Here is a 24,760-nt window from a genome sequence, read left to right on the forward strand (position 1 = left end):
TTTAGACGAAAAGGATATAACGTTTGCAATATTATTTATGCAAATGTGCTTAAAATGTGTCTGCATATTAAAAAGGCTTATATCAACCGACTTTACCTTAAACTAGGAAAGGATGTACTTGACTTCATAATATTTTGCTAGTATTTTCACAAGTGTACTAAGTGATTGTATGAAAGGTGGCCTATCAAATATTCTCATCATAAGTATGTACTTTGACAGAATACATGCATCCAAACTTTACTTGATAAATAATTGAGTTGTATTTATTTACCATTCTTTTGTTAATAGCTTAATGTTCCATTTGTAGTTGTTTCTTGAGGTTTAAGTTAATTTTGCATAGGAAGACTAGTATTTTTAAACCGTTACCAAGATGTAACTCAAGCTCACCAAGAACATTATTATTTACGATACTAGTAATAAATGTTTTTATTTTACATGGTTTCTTGTTCCAGTGATAATACTCAAGATCAACCTGTGGTATTACCAGAGATCCATGTTTACCCTTCTCTTGATTTTGTATTGTATATAGAACTTATAAAATCCATCACTGTTTATTATCTACACTTGCTTAGTGATCACATATTCGGTATTTTGTCCTCTTCATCTAAGTTAAGTCATCACACAGTATGCCTTATCGATATATCAGATGCACTATCAATGGCGAATACGACATAACGTGTATAATCCCTGTCATTCACATTATTAACTTGTCATACAGATAATTGGTATTTTATAGATATACTTACAATGTCTGCAGACTCGTCAGTGCATCAAATATTCCATTTGGTAACGTTGTTATTTCATTTGACTCCAGGTCTCTGAATTTATAAATATTTCCCGATTAAGCTTAGTTGATCAACGCTACAATACTGGAATATATTATTCTGTAAATCTAAAGTGTAGTTTATCCCATTATCACCTGGTTGTCATACCAATATATCCCAATAGATTTAATTCAAAACTGCATTGTCCGCTCATGATAAATTTAGTTTCTAATTTCGCACTAATTCAAAACAAGTTTCCAAACAAAAGAAAATAGACGAAAAGAATATAAAGTTTGCAATATCATTCATGCAAATGTGCTTAAAATGTGTCCACATGTTAAACAGGCTTATATTTACGAACTTTGTCTCAAAGTAGGAAAGGATGTACTTGACTTCATAATATGTTGATTTTTTTTTCACAAATGTGTATTGTGCTTGTATGAAAGGTGGCCTATCAAATATTCTCAGAATAAGTATTTATTTTGACAGATTGCATGTGTCCGGACCCTATTTGATCAACAATTAATTTTTATTTATTTATCATTATTTTTTGTAGGCAGAATTTTTTTTTTGATTTGTAGTTGTTTGTTGTTTTTTAAGTTTATTTTGCATAGGAAGATTGGTATTTTTAAAGCAGCATCACTATGTTAGTCAATTTCACCAAGAAGATGATTATTTACGATACTAATAACAAATGTTTCTATTTTACATGGTTTCTTGTTCCAGTGATAATACTCAAACCAGCCTGTGGTATTACCAGAGGTCCGTGTTTACCCTTCTCCTGATTTTGTATTGTATATAGAACTTATATATAATCAATGACTGTTTATTATCCACACTTGTTTAGTGATCACAGATTCGGTATCTTCACCTCTTCATCTAAGTTAAGTTATCACACAATATGCCTTATCGATATCTCAGATGCATCATCAATTGTACATACGACATTAACTGCACTATAATTATTCATGGGATGATTAATCATTGTATTACAAGTGAGTGATTTAATGTTTTATGAGAAATGTTATATCATTGTCAGGGGGATATTTTCATATTGATACACTGTTCGTATAATCCCTCTCATTGACATTATTGACTTGTCATACAAATAATTGGTAATTTATAGATATACTTACAATGTCTCCAGACTCGTCAGTGCATCAAATATTCCATTCGGTAACGTTGTTATTTTATTCTCCCACAGGTTTCTGAATCATAAATATTTCCCGATTAAGCTTAGTTGATCAACGCTGCAATGCTGGAATATACTATTCTGTAAACTCAGAATGCACGGAAATGGTGATGACAATGAATGTGGCTTTAAAAACGGAAATTACATCCATCAACAACAGTTTTTTTTATTTTCTAACAAACATTTCAAATTATATGTTTATTACAAATTATCCAGTCAAATCAAGATAATAATACCACATAATTCTCCACATTTGTTTTATATTTAGATCTTTTTTTTTCTTTACAGAAGGGAGATGTTAACATTGGTGTGCGAACACATCAACTTTTTGACAAATGCGGTAAATTCAAGTTCTCAAACGTCAGATTCCTATATACATATAGTGATATTCCATTATCACCTGGTTATCATATCAATAAATCTCATTTGCCTTAATTCAAAACTGCATTTTCTTGTTATAATCAATTTCATTTCTAAGTTTGCGCTAATTGAAAACAAGTTTTAAATAAATAGAAAGTAACATTTCAATAATGTATATAAAAATGTGTTTAAAATGTTCCCATATTGAAAAAGGTTATATTTATTTATATTCTGTGTTTATTTCAAACTATAAAATATTGTTGTACTCAACATTATACTATTTCGATAGTAATTTCATCAATGTATTTTATGGTTTTAGGAGTTAATGTCTATCAACTGTTCTCGGAATATGTAGTCATTTTGACAGAATATATTTCTCCAGGCTTTACTCGATTAACACGCGGTCAGATTTAAAAGATTTTTTTCGCAGTTCATACTTCAAATATTTTTTTTATACAATTTCATCACAAAAAGGACGTCTTAAACTGACAATATATCAAATACAATTTAGGAAGCGCATTAATTTTGTCTACACATGTAGTTCACTAAAGATATGTCATACTATTCAGCTTGATAAACACCAAGAAGACAGAAGATATATCGGAGTCATAAGATCGATCACTCTTTGTTATATTCACCTTTTCATTCATAACATAATTCACAACAATATGTGGATACATATTTCAACAGATATCAAGATACGTAAGATTGGTTCTCTATTAATTTTTCAGTTTTACTCAAGATTTTTTGTGTCATTGTCATGATGACGTAAATATATCGAAAAAGTTTTCAAGGCAATACAGCTTTCCTACAATTACTCTCATTAACATGATTCATTTGATATAGAAATACGTTGTATACATATAGACATATGTATAGTGCTTTTAGATCCGTGAATGCATCAAATAATCCATTCGATAATCCTGTTATTTGATTGCTATCCATGCATCCGAATCGTAAAAAAAATCATAATTAGTCTTAATTGATCAAAGCTACAATGATGAAATACTTTATTCTGTAAACTGAATCAATATTCTAGAGAATGGTTTTTACACTAAATACGGTTAAACACAAGAATAATATCCATCAACGATGGTTTATCTTTTTTATAAAGAGAATATTTTCCATTCATATGTTATTTAGATATATTTTGTCAACTTGAAATAAAAAAAAACCCACAAAATATTTCAAATTAGTTGTATGGTAAACAAATGCATCAACCCAATGGCAAATGGGATAATGTCAGGTTCTACTTTATCACCTTCCTATATTTACATGTATGTAGCAATACTATATCATTATATGGTTAGGTCATCTATGTATCCTAAGTGATTGATCACATCACAACTTTTTCTGCTGATTGTGAATTTGGTCTGGAATTTATCATTGACAAACAGCTTTCCACACTATCATTCTCAATCAAACAGATATACGGTTTGCAAACCTTTTTATACACATTTGCTGACAAATATGGCCCAATACCGAAAGATGTACTACTGACATAATTACCGACCTTATTTTAAATTATAAAATGATTCTTTACTCAACATTAGACGATAAATGTACCATGCACATTATTGCTACATAAATATCGGAAGCTAACGATGGAGAAGTTAAACTCATCGCATTTGTCATAAGCTCCAATTGTTAGTCTCCCCGATAATAAATATTTTCAATAAAATATTAAGTGCGAAGCAGATGTGGCCTCTTTGGTGTCCTTTTTCCCTTCAAAATCACAGGGATATACCGAATCGATATATGAATGAAAATGAGTATTTTGATAGATAAAACGTCATTGGTATATCAAGATGTTGAGTTTGATTCAACAGAAAGATATTTTTCTTCTCGTACAGAATCTTTTGATAGAACTATGCTTCAAAAGTATATGAAAACAGGTCATATAAAAACGGAACACAATCCATACCCATGGAAACTATAGCAGACTGTTGGAAGACCTGATCATCGAAGGGTAGAAATACATTACCGATGAGGTACTACACAATGTTTTATTCTAACTTCAGAGTATTTGTGTTTGGAATAAGAGTGATAGTTAACACAGTAATGTTTTGGATGACTGATCACTTGATACAAAAATTTCATCTTTCAATATTTGCTAACGAAACAATTATCCTTGATATCTTTCAGTATAATATTTATTTTATCGTGGTGAGTGGTTGTTTAAAATATTGAAAAGTTATACGGTTTGATATTGTGGGTTTGAGAAAAGTTTTGTGATTCGAAATCTAAATGAAATCTTAAAATGTTTTAAAATCCACATTTGATATACACTATATCTGGCATATGTTGTGACACAGTATGTTGTATTTTCTATTTTACAGCTGTAAATATTTTCGCAAGGAGCAAAGAAAGGGGCTTGGTAAAACATTTACCCCATTCAGCAATGTATCGTTATTTGTAAAGTTTTTTTTTTAAAGCTACCATAACTCATATTCTTCTATTCCATTGAATTGAATATCAAAATATATCTAAAACTGAAAACCATTATATTGAAAATGTTCATCTTCTGATTACAAAATGGGAAATTAACAGCAAATCTGTGTAAAATACAGTTGTGATAATTAGTCTTTTAATCAATGGATATATAATAAAATATTCCAGAATACGGAAACTGCATGTTCTACAGTTTTGAATATGTTTAGTGTAAACAAAGCGTAGTACATTTCTGTAAAGGTACTGAATGTACATCTCTCAGGAAATGATCGCAGATGCCACACCAGTTCACGTAGCAATCATACAAAAAGCAAATTTCATGTGTACATTGTGTACAATATTACATCTACAGATGCATGTACATGTTTTCATGGAAAAAGAGGGGGAAATGCATGTTTCAAATGATATTCTATAATACATGATATTTAAAATGCTTGACCTTTTCATAAAAAATCATTAAAATTGATGCGTCATTTCGGGATAGTTTTAGATTGTGACTGATGCTGCAAGGTATTTATTTTCAATGCACAATATATGTGGGGAAAATACACTTTGGTACCTAAAACTGTAGGAACGTCCACAATTTACAGGTGTTTTTGTATGACTTCAAACTTTACGAGCGCGGTCGTTTGGGATGCATGCAATTAACAAACACCCACATAGTGAGTCAAGATACAATGTACATGTAGATGCACTGTATGCCAAACATCACGGGCTGTATATGTACCCTGTGTTAACACCTCCACGCTCATAAACGATATAAAACTTCACTTCCTACATAGATTAAACATTCAGCTTTTGTGTCATTCACTTTATCGGAACTATATCAAACCGAAGCAGTGATCCCATGATTTATGTTCATGCAAAATGTATGACTATTAGCATTAGTGAGGCCAAGGATTGCATTTACATCGTTTAATATGTGTATATATTGAAGGCGAACAAAACTAACTACTGTATTGAACTACTCGAGAATGTTTAAAGAATGTATTATTTGTATGGCAAATACAAAAATGTACAAGAAAAACAATTACATCTTTGTACTGAGAGACAAAAAAACCCAAATGTTTCATGTTTGGCGAAAGCAGTTAATACATTTATGAACAATGTCTACCATAGATATAGGCGTAAAATATTTATCAAACCAGTGTTAAATGACATTTAGGCAGACATGTACATTAAAGTGTGATATCGTGTTTTTTTCAATTACAAAGGGCGGGATTGTTTTTGCCCGAATTCGATAATGCAAAATATGTATCTATGTGTGTGTGAGGGTGTTGATTAACTGAAACTGAAACTGAAATCGCATCTGTTTGTGTGACTATGTTGATTAACTGAAACTGCCTTGTTTTGTACTTACACCAGCAGTCGTCATTCGCAGCACTTCCAACCGACATGCTCTTATATTCCCATCTCTCATTCAGAACTATAATAGCTAAACACGATCTCTAATCTACCCCATCACTCTAAAAATCTAAATTTTGAAAATCGCATGAAATTCCTTGATATTTTTTCTTTGATTAAATCCTTGTCAATACTTTTTGAGAAGCCGAATTAATCTCCCTCCCCTTGGAAAAAAATTGATAGGCACCGATTTTGATGCAAAGAGCATTTCCTCGAGTTTTCTTTGAATTTTCACAGTTGATAATCCAGGCATTTTCTACTTCATTATTACATTTCTGAAAAGAAAAGGAAGTCTCTCTTCCACTCTTATGCACGCGTTCTTTTTTTCATGTTTGCCTCTCCATCAAAATTGATCCCCAAAACCGTGAACGGCGAGCGCATGCTGAACGTACGTAGAGCACACAAAGAGATAAACTTGAACGTTTCAGGTAATTTAAAACTCTTCGTTTGCGATATGTTCGTTTCCTCAAACCGTTCATTCCTGCATGGAATTTCGGACCTCACCTACCATTATCGAGTCATTGCACTTCAACACGAAATTCTGTCGGAAATCAAGAAGACAAAATGAATTTCTTAATGAAAAGAACAAAACCGATATGTAGTAGAGAGTTTTTATTCCGGGTCGGATAGCAAAGGAATTTCGAGACTAGCAAAATTTCAAATGACATGCTCAGTCTGAAATTGATCAAGAATGATTACTCTTGATGCAATTGTTGGAACAAATGAAATGAATCATTGACTTGGTATATTATCAACTCCTGTTATCTTGAATCGTGAATTAATTTATTGATTAGGGTTTTACGCCATTTTGACAATATTTCAGCCACCCCAAGACGGAAAGCATGGATGTGAATTAAGAAACTATGGGTTGCTAAAACAACGGTGTACTCCCATACGCATCAGTTGACACGAACTACATTTCTCCGGTGTAATTAGCTCCCTTAACACATCTAGCATCCCCGTGTCTTCAGTGTCATAACTGGATTTATTTGAGTATCAATTGGATATCAAACATACATGTACTTTCAATGAATTCAGCACAAATATTGAAACAATACGGGCGTGTACCTCCCTACTAAGCCATGTTTGTCAACATTATTTTTTTTCAAAATATCATTAGCGTACAAATTTCAATCTAAAGTGGTGAATTTGAAGATTATTCAATTTTAAATACACGACTGGTATCATGCTAGATGCACAATCGTTGTATACATCGTACATTGGTCCGTCAATAAATATTGACTATAATCCATTTAGTAGGAACATCTTACACAAAGATTATTTTAAAAAATAGCGTAAATTTGAAATTTACACATCAAGCAATGCGAACAGCATGAAGGGGTTACTTCTTGTAGTTTTTCTATCAATAACTGAAGACACTTGCTGTTATAAAGTCTTACATACTCTCATATTCCAAGTGAAAAATATCGTTAACGAAAATGTCATATTTCAAGAAATGATATCTAGTTCCAACCTCCTCTATTAGACCTACTAGATTGTGATTATATGTACCAACATTTTTAAAGAAATATGAATGAGTCATCGATGCAATTTAACACAGTCTTTCGAACTTACAAGTACCAACCACTACTTGAATCATCAAAAAATAAATCAATATATGTAGAAACTGAATTATTTTTTAAAATATATATGCAGTGATACTACTGATAGCTATTTTAGAGTTGTGTCAAGAAACTACTGGCGTTATTTTAGTTATACTGTGACACTTGTATCACAATCAGTCCTGCGATGACCTCAGTAAAGTATGAATGACGGTATATATAAGTAACTATTTGAGCTTTGCTAAGAATATATATGTATAATTGCAATTCATGTTTCAATTTACTTTCATCAGAATTTCCCCATTTTAGAATGTCAGCATTCTCAAATAACTTATTTAGTGAACTGTTAATGTCCTGGTTTTTTGTCTTTTTTCTTTCTATAAGAATGTCTCTGTACCATTGGGTCAAAGGTTGTCTGACGTGTTTCATACCAATTGTTAGATTGTTCTTGGTACACTGATTTTGACTGCGGATAACTCCGTTTACCTGATTGGGATGCAAGGCCCACGGCAGGTGTAACCAGTTGACAGAAGATGTTTACTTCTCCTAGGCACCTGGCCTCACCTCTGGTTTGCACAGGGGTCCATATTTGCACACCTATCTGTTTTGTATTACTTATAGGAGTTATGGGATTGATCACTGTTAGTTATATTCAACCTTCGTTTAAAAAGGGCCATAATGACTCGAGATAATTCGAAATAGAAGCCAAACCGTTCTTTCCTATTTTGACCTAAAGTGTTCCACTCCCGAACAAAACTGTTCGCGTTCCACCTGAAAGCGTTCCGTCCTTGATTCAGTTCTGATCGGCAATCGTTTTGTTAACATCGTTTAGTGTTCGTTCCCTAAACAAAGCCATTCATTCCCAAATCGTTTATCGTTCCTTCACTGTCCCACTGGTGTAGTAGTACGCTTCAGGTTCTGTACCAAGTGCTAATTGTGATAAAGTATTTCATATTTGTAGTATTTGTAATCGGGATCGGTGTTCAATTAATTCTTTTTACTGTTTGCAGTTAGTTCCCGTTCGATAAAGAATTAAATCAACACGTGGTTTGTGTCTTAATCTTTCTCCTGAGTGTTTCCCAGAACATTACAGTGGCGACGAGGTGGACATTTTGTTTATTTTGAGGCATAAAAGTGTCGGTGACATTTATGCATAAATAAAATGGCGCATATCGGGAAACTCGGAGAATTTAGCGACAGCAAAGAGACATTCGTGAACTACGTGGACAGGATGGAGAAGTATTTCGTGGCCAATGAAGTAAAGGATGAGAAAAAAGGTAGTAGTATTTCTATCGGTAGTGGGACCAACGACGTACGGTGTGGTAAAAAATATTACAACCTGATCTGTCGAAAGACAAGTCATTCAAGGAGACATCGTTAAAACCCTCACCGAATATTACATGCCCAAACCATTAGTGATCTCAGAACGCTTCAAATTCAGCAAAATAAACCGAAGAGAAGGTGAGACTGTAAATGAGTATGTGTGCGAGTTAATACAAACTTGTCAAAGTACTGTGAATTTGGAGAATTCCTGAAAGAAGCACTTAACGACATTCTGATGTGTGGACTAAAATCAGAAGCAGTTCAAAGGAAGTTACTGTCAGAAGCAGATCTAAAGAACTAGACCCACAAAGTACTAAAATTGGCCTTTTCGCCAAAATAAATGACACTTTCTCAGTTGATCCTCTAGGATTTATAGATTATAGAACAATTTATTTTATAACTATATCTTTTCTAGTTTTCGTTTTACAGTCGTTTAAACTTTGTGTTGTTTTTCAACAGAAAAATTATGTAACGTCATGATGTTGACGTTATGAGAATCACAGTGTAATACACAAAAAATGGACGCATAGGTTAATATATATTTTCTAGGCTTATTCTGGTTGTAAATCACAACTGTTAAAATACAAGGTATATTTCTATCAAGATGTTTAAATTTGTGATATATTGCACCCCCCCCCCCACTACATAACACTACAATTTTTCCCCGCTTTATTGGACATAATTGAAAAATCGTGATCAAAAATTAAAATTCTTGCAGTGAAAGGACCACAGCAAATAGTATTGTTTTACCTTCTATGTCATAAACGAGTTTATTTTTTCAAGTTACATATATCTATATGTATCAACTTCCATTAAAATTGATATAATTGAGGATAAAAAAAAGAGAGACAACTGTATAATTTTAGTTAAACTTGAGTAATTATAATAACTAATTACAAAAATGGATTTTTAAAACTATTTTTTTTAAAACAAAACACGGTGGACCTTTAAAATTGTCGACACCTCTGAAGTATCAATTTTCTGAGCGAGGTAGACCTTTAAGTCCACGGATATCTGACATATGTGCCTCCTTTGTGTCACCGTGCACCATCGTGTGAAAAAAATACTAAGCGAAATCTTAGTGGGTGAAAATTAAAACGTATAAAACGGCAACTTGTATATATTCATATCATTTAATGATATATATTATTGTAAATTTAAAATAGTAATTTAATTTTAAAAAATGTACCTTCACTGTCTATCTTTAAAGAATTATCATACTGATTCCATAACTTACTTAAATTGTTTACGTGTTGGAGTTTGCTATTCGAAACAATTCATCTTAATTACCCTTAACTTATGACGTCCGTTCTGTATTAACTTTTCACGTTTATATGTTTGAAGCAGATACAGAGTGGACAGTGTCGCTAAATGGATTTTAATTATCTCTAAGTAGAAACCTCAACATGTTTGTAAATCGGGATTATTTCTTGTATATAGATATATCAAGATATTGATATATATCCGTATGCAGACTTCCAAGCAAACGTGCACACCTTTATGAAACACCCAAATTCTCGACATTCCGTACACAAACACCTGTACTTGTTAGTCGGCACATTGGTTCACATCACGAGCAGCACGAATTCACCAAATAAAAGAAGGATCATTTGACTTTGAAAATGAACAAACGAATATCACATGGTATACATTGGTATTGATTTCAATTTGTTAAATAGCATGACTTATAGCAGCTCAAAGAAATGTGGACCATAAAATGACAAGTAAAAGCATTGGTTTATTTGTGCGATTATTTTAAAAGATTGACATTTATATTAGTGCACCACATGTCTTTTAATGTATAATTTTTATTGTAATTAAGAATATTATATGATTTAGACCCGCTGTCTACATGTTTACAGGTAGTGTAGAAATATAAAAAGTGTACAGTTGACAACGCGATTGAAATAAGAATGCGGACGATTTTTTTTTATTCGGTGCCTAACGAACTTACCCATCTTCTGAATGAAAGTTATAAAACATACAATTTGTTGGTCAGTTATAATACCCGAAAACGGGGGTAAAAATCATATTCGCTTGGCATGGGTTTTGGGTCCATTCTGCTCTTCGTGGACTGAATACATTTTGCCATCGAAGATGGAAAAAATAATTTAAAAAATGCCTACATTATCCGCCTGTATAAACATGTATTTCGGTGGTAAAAAAAAATCTAGTAAATCCAATGAAGTTGTAGTAATATATTTCATTTTTGACTGAGAGGGCGTTAGATAGGTAGGCACGTAACATCGGTTTAAAAAAGGGATGGGGGCAGTCCTAACTCGCGCCAGCCGAATAATTTAACATGAAAGAAAGGGAAATTAAATAGATCAGAATGAAGTGGAATGGTTAATTAATAAGAATATTACTGTACATTTAAGATTTGATTAAACTTCCCGTACCTGAATACAATTATTGATGCTCTCTCTCTCTCTCTCTCTCTCTCTCTCTCTCTCTCTCTCTCTCTCACGAAGTTATAGATTCAGAACTGTTGTATAGCGTGTATGAATAGAAGTAACTAAAATGCAAATCGCCAAATAATGCTGTCTATATATTTTGTGTGTGAACTAATTGCATTTGAAACCAAGATATTAAAACATCCTTACAGTAGACTTGGATGGGTCCATGTGGCGATCTATCCACTGCACAATTAAAGAAATTGAATTTGGGAGGGGGATTTTGACAGTTTGAGTGGATGAAGACCACCACATATCACCGCCACCACACACATGTACAGACTTTAAGGTTTTGAAGATTGGACAATTTAAGCACAATTTATGTTGCTATTGTACGCTGGATTATAAAATTAAGATATATTTATTAGCAAAACACATGCCCAGTTTATTAATTGGCAAAACATATATAATATAGCATTCAGTCCGTCTGTCATAATTTAATTTTACTTGTATCACGCAATTTGATTTGTTTAGCACGCTGAAAAAAAAATATTTGTTTATATTGTATAAATGTAACTTGGCATGGGGACACATCTCCTTGCCAACCAAGACGACACTATTTTTCCTTTTCTAATTTTACATTGGAAAATGGAACACTGATACGTTGATAGACCTTCGAACTAGGCCATGGAATTGAAAATCAGCGGAATTAAACATGCACAATAAATAATGCATTGTCTTACCCCCCCCCCTCTCCAACAACAAGCAAAACGCAGTCTTTGTTTACAAGTAATTGCATAAAAATAAAAAATAAAAATACAACTCGTGATATGTACAACGATATCATAAGTGAAATAATAATAAAAAAAACGGTATATCGAGTATTTTCATATGGGGGTTACTTGATCCGCCTATCGAAGCATAAAATGCGTCATGAATGTCTTGCAACATATGACGTCATGTCCCATCGATAACATGTGAATCGCTATATATCTATGAATTGCTTACATAATTTACTGTGTCGGATTTAACTGGCGGCAATGCTGCATGCTACCTGTATGGTAAGTCATATTGTAGTTTAAATCCGTTATTTTGAATTCCTTTTTGCCTGATCAGGTCATGCTAATATTCAGCCCGAAACGTGGACGTACTGTAAATCAAAGAAGGACTTGCTCCCAATGTACGTAAAGTTAGGTTAAATAAAAGTTATTTCGAATGTTGACTGTCTAAAGCTGCGTAGTAACAATTTTATAAAATAAATATAGCAAAAATTATTAGATATGATATCTGTACCATACAAGAATACTTGCGTGAAGCCTGAATATCTTCAGATATTCCAAACTGAAAGAAGACGCCGCGCCATGTTCAATTTAGTCACTAGGCCTACAGTTTCGGTAATTGTCGTTTCGTTCAAAGATAATGTTTATGATAGTAATGTAAAACTACCAAAATTGTACACAGTTTTTAAGCAACGATGCAATGAAGATGTATTGTGAACGACTTTAAAAGATGAAAACAACTAGGTTTTGAAAATGAACATCTATAGTAAAAGGGCAAAATAAGCTGCAACCGAAAATTATTATTAGGTGAGGGAATTTCCCTTGCTTTAAAAATAACCACCGAACTAAAATGACCTATGTACATGACACGAAATAAAAAAACGTAGTTTCCTTCTCCATAAGATACTTAAACCAGCCATATTTTCTGTAAAATTCAAGTTTACCACCACCAGCGCATTATAACCGTAATATATTTCAGCAATCCAGAATATCGTTTTTTGAAAAATAAAAATAGTGCTCCTAGCTCGCCCTAAAATAATTTTGCATTTATGGTCAATTGAAAAGGTGTATATTATAAAAATGCTTTAAATATTTTGGGCGAGATGGAACCAGTATGGCAAACACTTAACAAAATAACCAGTTTTTGGTGACAAATGACAAAAATACGGTACCATATCCGGTCCTAGTATGTATACAGCTTTAGTTGTGCTTCTATTTTTAAAAATCTAACATGCTGTTTTAAACTCCGGATTCTGATACATATTTATAACACCAATACTCGTATTCAACATTTACTTTCATTTTTATAAATTTTAAGGGCAATATTTTTGGGTTTGTGAATCAGGTTCTTTCGAGAAAGCAGTGCGAATAGCTACAGTAATGGAAACTGCAAAAAAAGGTACATTGTCCTTTACAGATAATACCACACAGGTTCATTATGTGAGATCAAAGCAAAATCATTGGAATGACAAAAAAGGGAAGGACTCAAAGCCCTCAGTTACAGTAAGACAATGCTTCCGCTGTGGTGGCAAACATGATGCAGATGCGTGCAAATTTAAGAACTCAAAATGCTTCAAGTGTGACAAAATTGGACATTTAGCCAAGAAATGCAAGCGTGAAAAGGAATGCAATGAAAAGTCAACTTGGTTTGTGAATGGGAACTCCAGATCTGATCATGCCAGAACCATAGTAAATGAAGCGGTCTACAGAAGCATGTTTTCTGATTATAATTTCAAGAAGTCGTCAACATTGCTTAGATCTTACACCAAGGAGGAAATCTCAATTCTAGGTGAATTTAAGATGACTGTCATCTATGGTGAAAAGTGCGTGCCTAGATTGTTGCTTCTCGTGATGAAAGGAAATCAACCCTGTCTTCTCGGAAGGGATTGGTTGACGAATATAAAACTTAAGTGGGAAAACATATTCTCAGTGACAAGTTGGTCAGTAGAAACCTTACAGAGGGAATATCAGGATCTGTTCGAAGAGAATCAAGATCCGATCAGAAATTTCAAGGCTGAAATAAGGATCAAAGAACAGTGGAAACCGGTATTTTGTAAGGCTCGTCCAGTTCCTTACGCTCTTAAGGAAAAATCAAAGAAACTAGAAAAAGAGGAGTGATCTACCCTGTAAAATCGAGTGAGTGGGCAGTACCCATAGTGGTAGTCCCTAAACCTGACAAATCAGTGCGGCTTTGCGGTGACTACAAAGTCATAGTCAATCGAGTCACCAACGAAGAACAATATCCCCTTCCAAACACGGATGATATGTTTGTGACTCTAGCGGAAGGACAGAAGTTCACGAAACTTGATCTACGACAGGCGTATTCACAGTTGGAGCTAAGTAGTGACTCAGAGGAGTACCAAACAGTGAACACTCACTTAGGACTTTATCGGTATCACAGACTGGCTTACGGGGTTAGCTCAACAAGTTCCATTTTCCAAGGTGCAATGGACAACATTTTAAGTGGACTTCCATACGTGGTGTGTCGAATTGATGACATCCTGATCACAGCTCCAGATGATGAGTCTCATCTCAAGACCATCCAAGAAGTATTTCATCGTCTTCGTGAGCACAACATAACAATGCGGAAGGATAAGTGCATCTTCATGGCAGATCAAGTGACATACATGGGATTTCTGATGGATAAACAAGGGATACATCCAACAGATGAGAATATTGCTGTTATACGTGATGCTCCCAGACCCACAAATGTAAAGGGAGTTAAAACATATTTAGGACTTCTGAACTAGTATGGAGCATTTCTACCCAATTTAAGCACTGTTCTACAGCCCCTATATCAGCTGCTGAAAAAGGGGGGAAACTAGTTGTGGACAGATGAGTGTGAAAGGAGAATTCAGAACAGCAACCAGATTATTACAAAAGGAAAGTTGTTGTTTTTTATGACATGAACAAACATCTTCGTCTAGTATGTGATTCGTCAGCATATGGCCTCGGAGCTGTAGTGTCTCACATCATGGAGGATGGTTCGGAAAGGCCAATTGCTTTCGCTTCAAGGACGTTGAATTCCAGTGAACGTAACTATGCTCAAGTGGAAAAAAAGGCCTTGTCTATCATATTCGGGGTGAAAAAAATTCCACAAATAGCTGTATGGAAGGATGTTTACTCTCATCACAGACCACAAGCCATTAGTCACCATTTTTGGGCCAAATAATGGTGTGCCAACCTTAGCTGCTGCTAGAATGCAGAGATGGGTTCTCACGCTATCTGGATACCAGTATCAGATACCGTATCGATCGTCACAGGAACATGGGAACTGTGATTCGTTATCAAGACTTCCAATTCATGATGAACAATGTCGTGATGATTATGAAGAAGTCTACTTCTCTGAACTGAATGATAGGGAGCTTCCTATTTCAAACACTGACATTGCCAAGCAACAAAAATAGACTGTTTTACCCAAGGTGGATGAACTCACCTTAACGGGATGGCCCGATCACAATACAGATCCAGAACTTCAACCATTCTTTGAGGGGAAAAATTCTCTGAATGTGGAACAAAGAGTAGTGTTATGGGGGATCCGAGTCGTGATTCTGGAGGCTCTCAGAAAGCGTTTAATTGAGGAACTTCATGAGGAAAATTTGGGAATGTGCAGGATGAAGTCACTAGCTAGGGGATATATATGGTGGTGAAATCTAGATAGGGAGGAGAGTGTCGAGAAATATCCATCATGCATGTCCGTTATAAAGAGTCCAAGGTCAGCACCACTACATCTCTGGATCTGGGCTACCCGACCATTTCAGAGGATACACATAGACTATGCTGACTACAAGGGTCAATCCTTACTCATTGTATCCGATAGCTACTCCAAGTGGATAAAGGCAAATCCAGTGAGGTCCATGACAAGCTCAATGACAATTGACAAGCTCAGAATGTTGTTTACATCAACCGGACTACCTGAAGAGATAGTAAGCGATAATGGGACACAATTCACATCTACTGAATTTAAGGAGTTTGTCATTATGCCTATGTCCTTTTTATGTATTTAATTATTCCTAAGGGTTGTTTTAAATTGTTTCATATGTTATTAGGGTAATCATATCATATCACTATATATTAATAACAATATTTATGCATTTTAATTCTGACACTATGCATATTTCATTCACATGTATGTGCACATCGATTTTATATTATCTTTTCTTTCACATTTGTAAAGCGCTTTAGAGAACTAATGTTGATAGGGCGCTATATAAATCTTTTAATTACAATTACAACGGAATAAAGCACACCTTAGTGCCACCTTACCACCCACAGTCTAACGGATTCGCGGAGAGAGATGTGCAGATCTTCAAGAAGGCTTTAAAATGCGAAGAAGTGGATGGGAAGCAGCAGAGCCTTGAACATAAATTAGCTGACCTATATAGAGTAACACCGCATACTACTACAGGAGTTGCAGCAGCAAAACTTTTCATGAAGAGACAACTTAAGACTCGTCTGTCTCTAATCAAACCTGGTGTTGGGAAACAAGTGGAAAACCATCAACAAAAATGAAAGAAAACCATGATAGAGGATGCATCAAAGTACAGAAATTCCACACTTTGGAAAAAGTACAAGTGGAAACCACTATTCAAGCGGGCAAATGGAAGTGGATTCCTGCCTATGTCTACAAAGCGATGGAACCTCTAACATATTTTGTAAAAGTTTGCAACCGCACACGCTACTGCCATAGTGATCATTTGCTGAGTTGTAAAGCAAATCTTCCACAGGGTAGACCTAACATCGATAACTTTGACTCCACTATAGTTGACAACTCAACACCAAATCGTACAGAGGGCATCATCCTTTCTGAAGCACATGAAGGCATTCCACAATCCAGAGGTGAAAACCAGTTGCCGTCCCCGACTGACAATCCAATCACTTCATCAGCCGAAACTACACCGTCTAGTCCAACCAAGTCCTTTCTTATCACACCAACCAGGCGTTACCCTATCCGCGAATAAAATGCACCCAAAAGACTGATCGAGGAAGTTTAAATCAGTGATTTGTGAAATTTGAATTTTTTTTGGTATGGACTGGTTAAAGTATAATGACTGGCTAAAAATTATGTGAAACATCTATTGACTTCTGCTAAAATTTTGAGTGAGTCAAATAAGAAGGGAGGAGTGTAGTATTTGTAATCGGGATCGGTGTTCAGTTAATTCTTTTCACTGTTTGCAGTTAGTTCCCTTTTGATAAAGAAGTAAATCAACACGTGGTTTGTGTCTTAATCTTTCCCCTGAGTGTTTCCCAGGATATTAAACTATTCTACACATATTCATCCTTGCATCAGAAAAATTTACTTCAACACATATCAGCATTTTGTTACTACATTATTAAAGTAAGCGTATTTAACATTAGTTTGTTTTAATTGGTTGTTGGAAATTATATCTAAAACATTTGTATTTATGCACTAATATGCATTAATGTAAGACCAAATCAAATCATGGATCGTAATGTATCAATAAAGAAATCCAACCAAAAGACACAGATTGATCAGCATGTTTTGACATATATACTAGTGAAAGTTTTCTTCGAAAGACATCTGGATTGTGCAATGTATGCAATAGTTTGTTCTGCGTATAGTAAGTTTTTAAATCGAGGTAAGCTACTAACAAACACATTGATGGTAAAGGGTTTCAACAGTCTCGATTGAAGTCAGCATGTCGCAGATTCTGTGGTGGTTATAACAATCTAGTTTCTCGAATACAACTTATCATTGGATTAAATGCTGTCTGATGTGTTTCATACCGATTGTTAAGCTGTTCTTAGCACACTGATTTTGACTGCGGATAACACCGTTTACCTGAACAGGATATAGGGCTCACGGCGGGTGTGACCGGTCGACAGGGGATGCTTACTCCTCTAAGGCACCTGATCCCACCTCTGGTGTGTCAAGGGGTTCATGTTTGCCCAACTCTCTATTTAGTATTGCTTATAGGAGTTATGGGATTGATCACTGTTCGTTATCTTCACCTTGCATTTAAGATGTAGGACACCATCGATTACGCTTCGTTGATAGGATTATCTGGTTTTCAAAATGCCAGTTTAAAAAGACAACATGAAAGCTATTTGTGAATATCAATACAGCCAATGTGTCTAAATTGTTAAAAATCTGTATTCTGTATTCCATAGGCAGTTATACACACAATCTGCCATCAGCCACGCTACTGGGACAGTTTTCCTTATTTTTTTTACGTGAAACATTAAGACTTTCATTCGATCAGCACCATTATATAGATGTAAAGGACAACTGATCATGGTTATTCCGCTTAGGCACCTGACCCCACCCATAGGGTTTCCAAGGGCCGGTTATTGATCTGTTGTCGATTATGTTCTACTTCCTTACGTTTATAAGTCATTATTCTGATACTCTTGGATATAACCTTCATTCAATGTTTATTCCAAGTACAAATTCCAAGGAATGATAAACTGTCCAATATACCAACCTGTATTTCATCAATATAAATCGTCCGCTTAAATTGCGAGGCTTCATGTAATGATCGATAAAATATAAGCTTTAGATTGTTGTATTCAGAAGCGCATATCTTTCACATCAAGTGTAAACCGTATCAGTGTCAGGTCTTCGTTTCAATTGACTTGTGTATGGATGGTGAAAATAACGGACAGTGGTGAATTTCATAAATTTTCAAATTAACAATAACAAGAGGAGGGGACACGCGGACCCTTTGGCACAGCAGAAGGAATAAGCACCCCTGCTCGCCGGTCACATCCGCCATGAGCACTCTGCTTTTAATAGGTATGCGGGGAATTTGAAGTTAAAGTCAGTATGTAAAGGAAGTCCTAATATCTGGTAAAACACGTCAGACCTAGCGAAAAAAGCATATTTGCAAATGATATCTTTATCAAGATGAGAGAATTTTCGAAATGCTGAAGTTCAAGAAGACAGTTCAACCTCTTGCCATTTGCTAAAACATGCTACAGTACGTCATTGACAACTCAACATTTAGATCGATATCCCGGAGTCCGTGTTTTCCCAACGCTCTATTTTGTATTTGCTTATAGGAGTTATAAGATCGATCACTGTTCGTTATTGTTACCTTCCATCGACGACGTTTCATCTATATGAAAAAGTGAAGATTGAACAATCTCATGATTCCTATAAATTCTACAAAACTTAGATGAGGACAAACACGGATCTGAACACGAACCCGGACACGGCTATTTATATTTCCAAAACTCCAAATATAATGTAACTCATGCATTTCTCATAGGGCATATGTTTGATTTAAGAATGTTATTTTATTTTATTCGTGAAGGGTCTACGCCCTATAGTTGTAAAATAATGTGGGTATGAATTCATAAATATGGTACCTCTGTGGAATTATAAAGAAATTGAACTAGAATGTACATGCAATGAGCTACCGGAAAACCAGGATTATTGAGCTTGTCAATTATTTTTAGTTATAAATTAAATAAGTCACCATTTCCTTTGGCTACACCCCCCCCCCTGTTTTTTTTTTGAAAATGAAATGTTTACAATATATATTACAGTATTGCAGCATTAAGATAATAATTTGTAATATATCTGTACAGTTTTGAATTAGAAATGAAGATCATCAAATAAAAACTAAAAAGGGTTATATCTGTTTCATTTGTGACAAATTTAAACAGGTACTCCCCCTATCTTATCTAGACACATGTGCAAACTATGACATACTGATACCGACATGTATTTTCTTTTGCAATTCAAACTACATCATTGCATTACCTAATTGTTGTTGTTAGAATGCATATTGTACTTCTATTAATTTTAATTATTGAATCTGGATAACATTCAATAATATGAAAATGAAGTCTTTTAATGCATTAAAATACTTCATATTCATATTGATTAATTAGTTTTTTTTTTTAAATAAACGATAATGGATTGTCAATTTATGTTTACAGACTATGTGGAGAATGTGTGCATTAACTTATTGGAACGCCATATTCAGTTTCCATCATGTCCAGCAGCTACTGTGTAAGCCAACAGAAACATATGTTACATACCATGCACCGCCGCTTATCTCTTCGTTCGCATATTTCAATATTGATTGACTTATTCAGTCCCATTGCTGCAAGAAAACCAACGTTTGCGCATAACAATCTGGTTGATTGTTGAGGACCCAAGAAGATGAATACCGATGAAATAATTGTTGATGATGTTGTAATTGTGGTTCTCTATTGATACTATTTAAAGATGCTTGATTTTTTTTGATTGTCATAGATATATATTTTTATTGTTACAATATGATTTTTGTGTGTTTTCAAATCGTTCGTATCAAGTTCAAACTGCATGTTTATGATTCTAGATAGGCGCCGATCTTGTGAAAATGCCCCGTTTTCAATGCATACTTAATGTTGTTTGTAATCTGAACGACGAGAAAACACAGGAATCGGTAATTTTATCTGTATTAATAGTAGTTACCATACCCCCCATAATAAAACCACAGGAACGATTGATTTTATCTGCATTAATAGTAGTTATGGTCAATGCCATACCTCCCATAATAAAACATAGGGACAGATAAATGTGTGTGTAATCATGATAAAAATACTAATCTATACCACACGACCACAAATACAAAACTGGTGGCATAATATAAACGACCCAGATAACAGTTCTATTTTTTTTAAATAGAAATGTTTATGGAAATGGAAAACGTTATTTCCGAATGTTTTTTTTTTCAAATCTAGGAATAAAGACTTCCAAAAAACATGGCAACTTGAAAATACATGTATCAGAGAAATATATTGTAAAAGGAAATTGAAATGAAATAGTCAAAATTCAGAAATAAGACGATTTTTTTGTAATTTGAAGATCGCCCGACCGGAATCATTAAAAAAAGTAGTCATAGAGAACACTGTAATCAGAAAAAATGCATTCCCTTAGTGCAAAATGGTTTACAAATCAAACTACTTTATCAAGAAAATTAATTTCTTGCAGTGCATATATTTAGCAACAGTATGATTATTTTAGTGATGTCTATCAATTTTGAACAGGATCGGTACTTTTTTCTCCAGTTTGAATCTGGTGATTATGTCTAAAGTTTAGTTTCTTCGATTAAATTTCTTTTTATGATGATATTTATTCCACATATATCTTATATAAATGGCACGTTGTTTGAAGATTTTATCCGTAGATTTTTAAAAAATATTAGCAAATACCGTTTTCAGTTTTGATAACAAAAACAATTCTAGAAAATCAAAACATTTATATCTTAATCGTTTCGGCATATGCCATTAGATATTCACATCATTCATTAAAATCGCAACGAAATTTAGACATAACAATCTCTTATTTGCAAACAAAATCCCATTTTTATAATTCCGGGAAAAATTACAAAAAATCACATCAAATATTTGCGAGCATGTATCACTCTTTCGATGGCGAAATCACACTTCATAAAAAGTGTATTAACTAGTTATTAAATGAAATGTTAGTGTAATGAGTTACCTTGATTCAATATCAATATTTAATCCCTCGTGACCAATTATTAAATTGACTGTTCATATTACAAATTTATGCACATAAATGAAACTATTGAAAACAGAAATATAACAATTGAAATGGATAATAGAAACACTCATATCTTATTATATCATTGATATTGAGGGATGGTGGGGTGAGAGTGTTCATTTTTTTTTCAATCTCGAATGCTAGATTGGTTCAAATGTGTATACATGTATGTCCCCTCCCTCCTTTGCACTGGCAATTACCGCTTTTGCGGTAATTGAGTTAAAAAAAACATAGAGGCAGGGAATCACTTCGCAAGGATCATCCTTCTTTCTTATCACGACTTCCCTTCTCTCAATGTACCCATTGTCGGCGTGTGACGTCATAAACCTGTACGAACGAACAGTTAATGTGTGTGCTAAGGGTAGTTACGCCATCTAAAACAAAATATACACAAGCATGGGTGCGGAATTTTGTAATTCTGTTTTCAAAAGTGGATTAATTGACAATTGTCAGTTTTTCGAAAGAGTCGATATGTTTGATAACTACGCTATGTAACGAGAAAAACGGTTCAACATCTCTATACTGTTTTGTTTTAATTTCATGGATTGTTTAACATACAAACCCAAACATCACAAGGATGTATATAGTAAAGTATATATGGAAATTAGTGTGAATTTATTGCTTTTTAATTTCAAAGACTCTGTATTTGTTTTCCAAGCTTTTGTTTTCGTAAATTATAGATTTAATTTAGTACATAGTAATTCGTTTAGCTTGTTCTTTTTCAACGTGGGTAATGGAAACTTCTTTGTGAATGCAATATCTTTTATTCAGACTTTGACAAAGGTGACGGGATGCATTCATCATTCCTTTATGCTGGTGATATTTTTATATCAGAAAAAATAAGTTCATGCGTTTCACCAGATATGTCCGGTCCATAGTGAATTCGATCGCACTATCGGATCATCAATATTTTATTAATGTTCATAACTTTACCAGCAGTTTGAATGCATATAAATATAACACTGAACGTTGTCGTTACTTACATACGTGCAATATCATATCGCAAAGACAACAGCATAATGATAGATTGCAGTAAATAGACAATAGACGTTCACAATAAGTCGTGAGAGTTATATCTAAATTTTCAAACAATGGTCAACTTATTTTTCATATTTCAATTATTATTCAGGTATGATTAGATTAAAGCACATGTTCTAAAGTAGGGTTGTAATGCGTTCGCATAACCACATGATATATGCGGTAATATTTATCACTGTTCTTTTTTACTAAACATAATTACAATGCATATAGTTTTCTCGATATCCTTGTATAACTAATACAATACTACACGCTTTCACAGAAACGCATGCAACAAAGCAATAATCTTATTGATATTTATATAATATGAACGTAGATGTGTAGATCATGCCATGCTGATTAGAACAGAAGTTGAACTCATAACATTATGGGAGAGTCCATGTTTCGCACCGCGTTTCAACATCATTATTTAAGTTGCTACTTTCGTTTTCAGCAAATCCGGTCAAACAAAATACAAAATTTGTATATTTTAAAATTTGTGAATATATTTCTTCTGCATTTAAGTCATGCAATAGTTGTACATACGAGGTCCTTGTCAAAAGTCCATGAAACAGGCATGCTAGGTTGCATAGACACGACATTCTATCTCGCGACATTGCGCATTGCAGAGCTCCATTCGTTACTGATATAAATATGTGTATACATTTTTAGAAGAGTTTGATGACTCTATATCAGTTTTACAATTCTGCTTTAAAGATTTTAAAAAGAGCATTTTTATTACCAAACAAAACAAAAAAACACATCGATGTAGCACACAATCAACAACGTCAAAAATAAAGAACGTGATGTTTAATATTTCTTTTAACGTCGTTATTATGACGTAAAACTCAACAGGCCTGATTCTGTCGTGGCGGATCAGAAATGTAGGAAAGAAAATTGAACATACATGAGGGTATGAACTGTTACGCTTCACATCGTCATGTGGCAAATATATTAAATGAACATGCACATGACGTATAAGGATAGTATGAATGCATCCTCAATTGATAGAAACCGTGGAAAGAAGTGAATGAATCCCAACACAGTTTGTTGATATAAAATGCGTGTCTTGAAATACAAGGCGTTTGCCTTTTCACAATATTTGTTTAATATTATGTAGAATAACAGTATGCATATACCTTTATAGTTGAATAACACCTATATAGACTTCGATATATATGTGTGTTCTGTTTTCTAATATGTTTCCAATAACTTACAGATAACATGTGTCCGTGGGATTGTCAGTCGGTACTCCGGTCAGTCCACTTCTGTAACAATTTATGTTAGTTCCATCACAGCTGGATGCCTTCTCACAGCTACACTTATCAGGACAAGTGTCCGTTCCCTGGCTGTAAAGCACATAGAGCACTACCAACGCCCATATCACCAGCTGCATCGTTACTATGTGGTGAATAACGTTGTATCTCTACTCTCATCAAAATATAGCTATTCAACAATCCTTCCTTCTAAATGTGACAGCTGGATATTTTCTGATTCTAACGCAGGGACATTGAGCACGGAATTTGATCTCGTGTCAGCACAGGCATATATGTATATATATATATATATATATATATATATATATATATATATATATATATATATATATATACATTAGGAATGAATATCGAGTATATCCCGAACAAAATATGTATTTATGACATGATAATTTATGTAGGGGTAGATATTGATCACCAAGACTACAGGCAAGATAAATCAGGCCAGCATTTGTCAGCTTCCTGAACTTATTTTGAATGTATGTTTGTTATCTGAAGTGTTGTTGTCAGGTACCGTCTATAAAGGTTTGTTTTACGGAGTTTACTTTCTTTCATAAAAAAACCCCTTAAATTTCGTCCAGATTGTACGAAGTAACACGCTCAACTGAATATTTCATTTCCATTTAGGTAACACCTTACCATACAAGGCATGCTACAAGTATCAAATCAAACTATTGTAATGCACAGGTGATTTAAGAATTTGTAGAATAAAGTAACG

The 24,760-nt window shown here is 34.0% G+C and overlaps 1 protein-coding gene across 1 annotated transcript; it reads right to left on the reverse strand.

Annotated features, from left to right (window-relative positions):
- Positions 1–728: 728 nt before the first annotated feature.
- On the reverse strand, positions 729–24,187 carry LOC125666181 (vasorin-like). Its single transcript, XM_056151412.1, has 3 exons — positions 23,983–24,187; positions 1,901–1,972; positions 729–818 (listed from the first exon to the last, which is right to left on the reverse strand). The coding sequence occupies exons 1-3, from the start codon at positions 24,159–24,161 to the stop codon at positions 743–745; spliced, it is 327 nt and encodes a 108-aa protein (XP_056007387.1). The 5' UTR covers positions 24,162–24,187; the 3' UTR covers positions 729–742.
- Positions 24,188–24,760: the final 573 nt, after the last annotated feature.

Source organism: Ostrea edulis, chromosome 10 (genome assembly GCF_947568905.1).
Source record: "Ostrea edulis chromosome 10, xbOstEdul1.1, whole genome shotgun sequence".
In the NCBI taxonomy this organism is placed as follows: domain Eukaryota; kingdom Metazoa; phylum Mollusca; class Bivalvia; order Ostreida; family Ostreidae; genus Ostrea; species Ostrea edulis.

Bases quoted from the DNA above. Each gene is read 5' to 3' on its own strand.
- LOC125666181 (XM_056151412.1), bottom strand. From the start codon at position 24,161: ATGCAGCTGGTGATATGGGCGTTGGTAGTGCTCTATGTGCTTTACAGC. The intron at 1,973-23,982 runs GTAAGTTATTGG...TTTATGATTCAG, and splicing joins CCCACGGACACATGTTATCT to AAACCTGTGGGAGAATAAAA. The intron at 819-1,900 runs GTAAGTATATCT...TTATAAATTCAG, and splicing joins CTGACGAGTCTGGAGACATT to AGACCTGGAGTCAAATGAAA.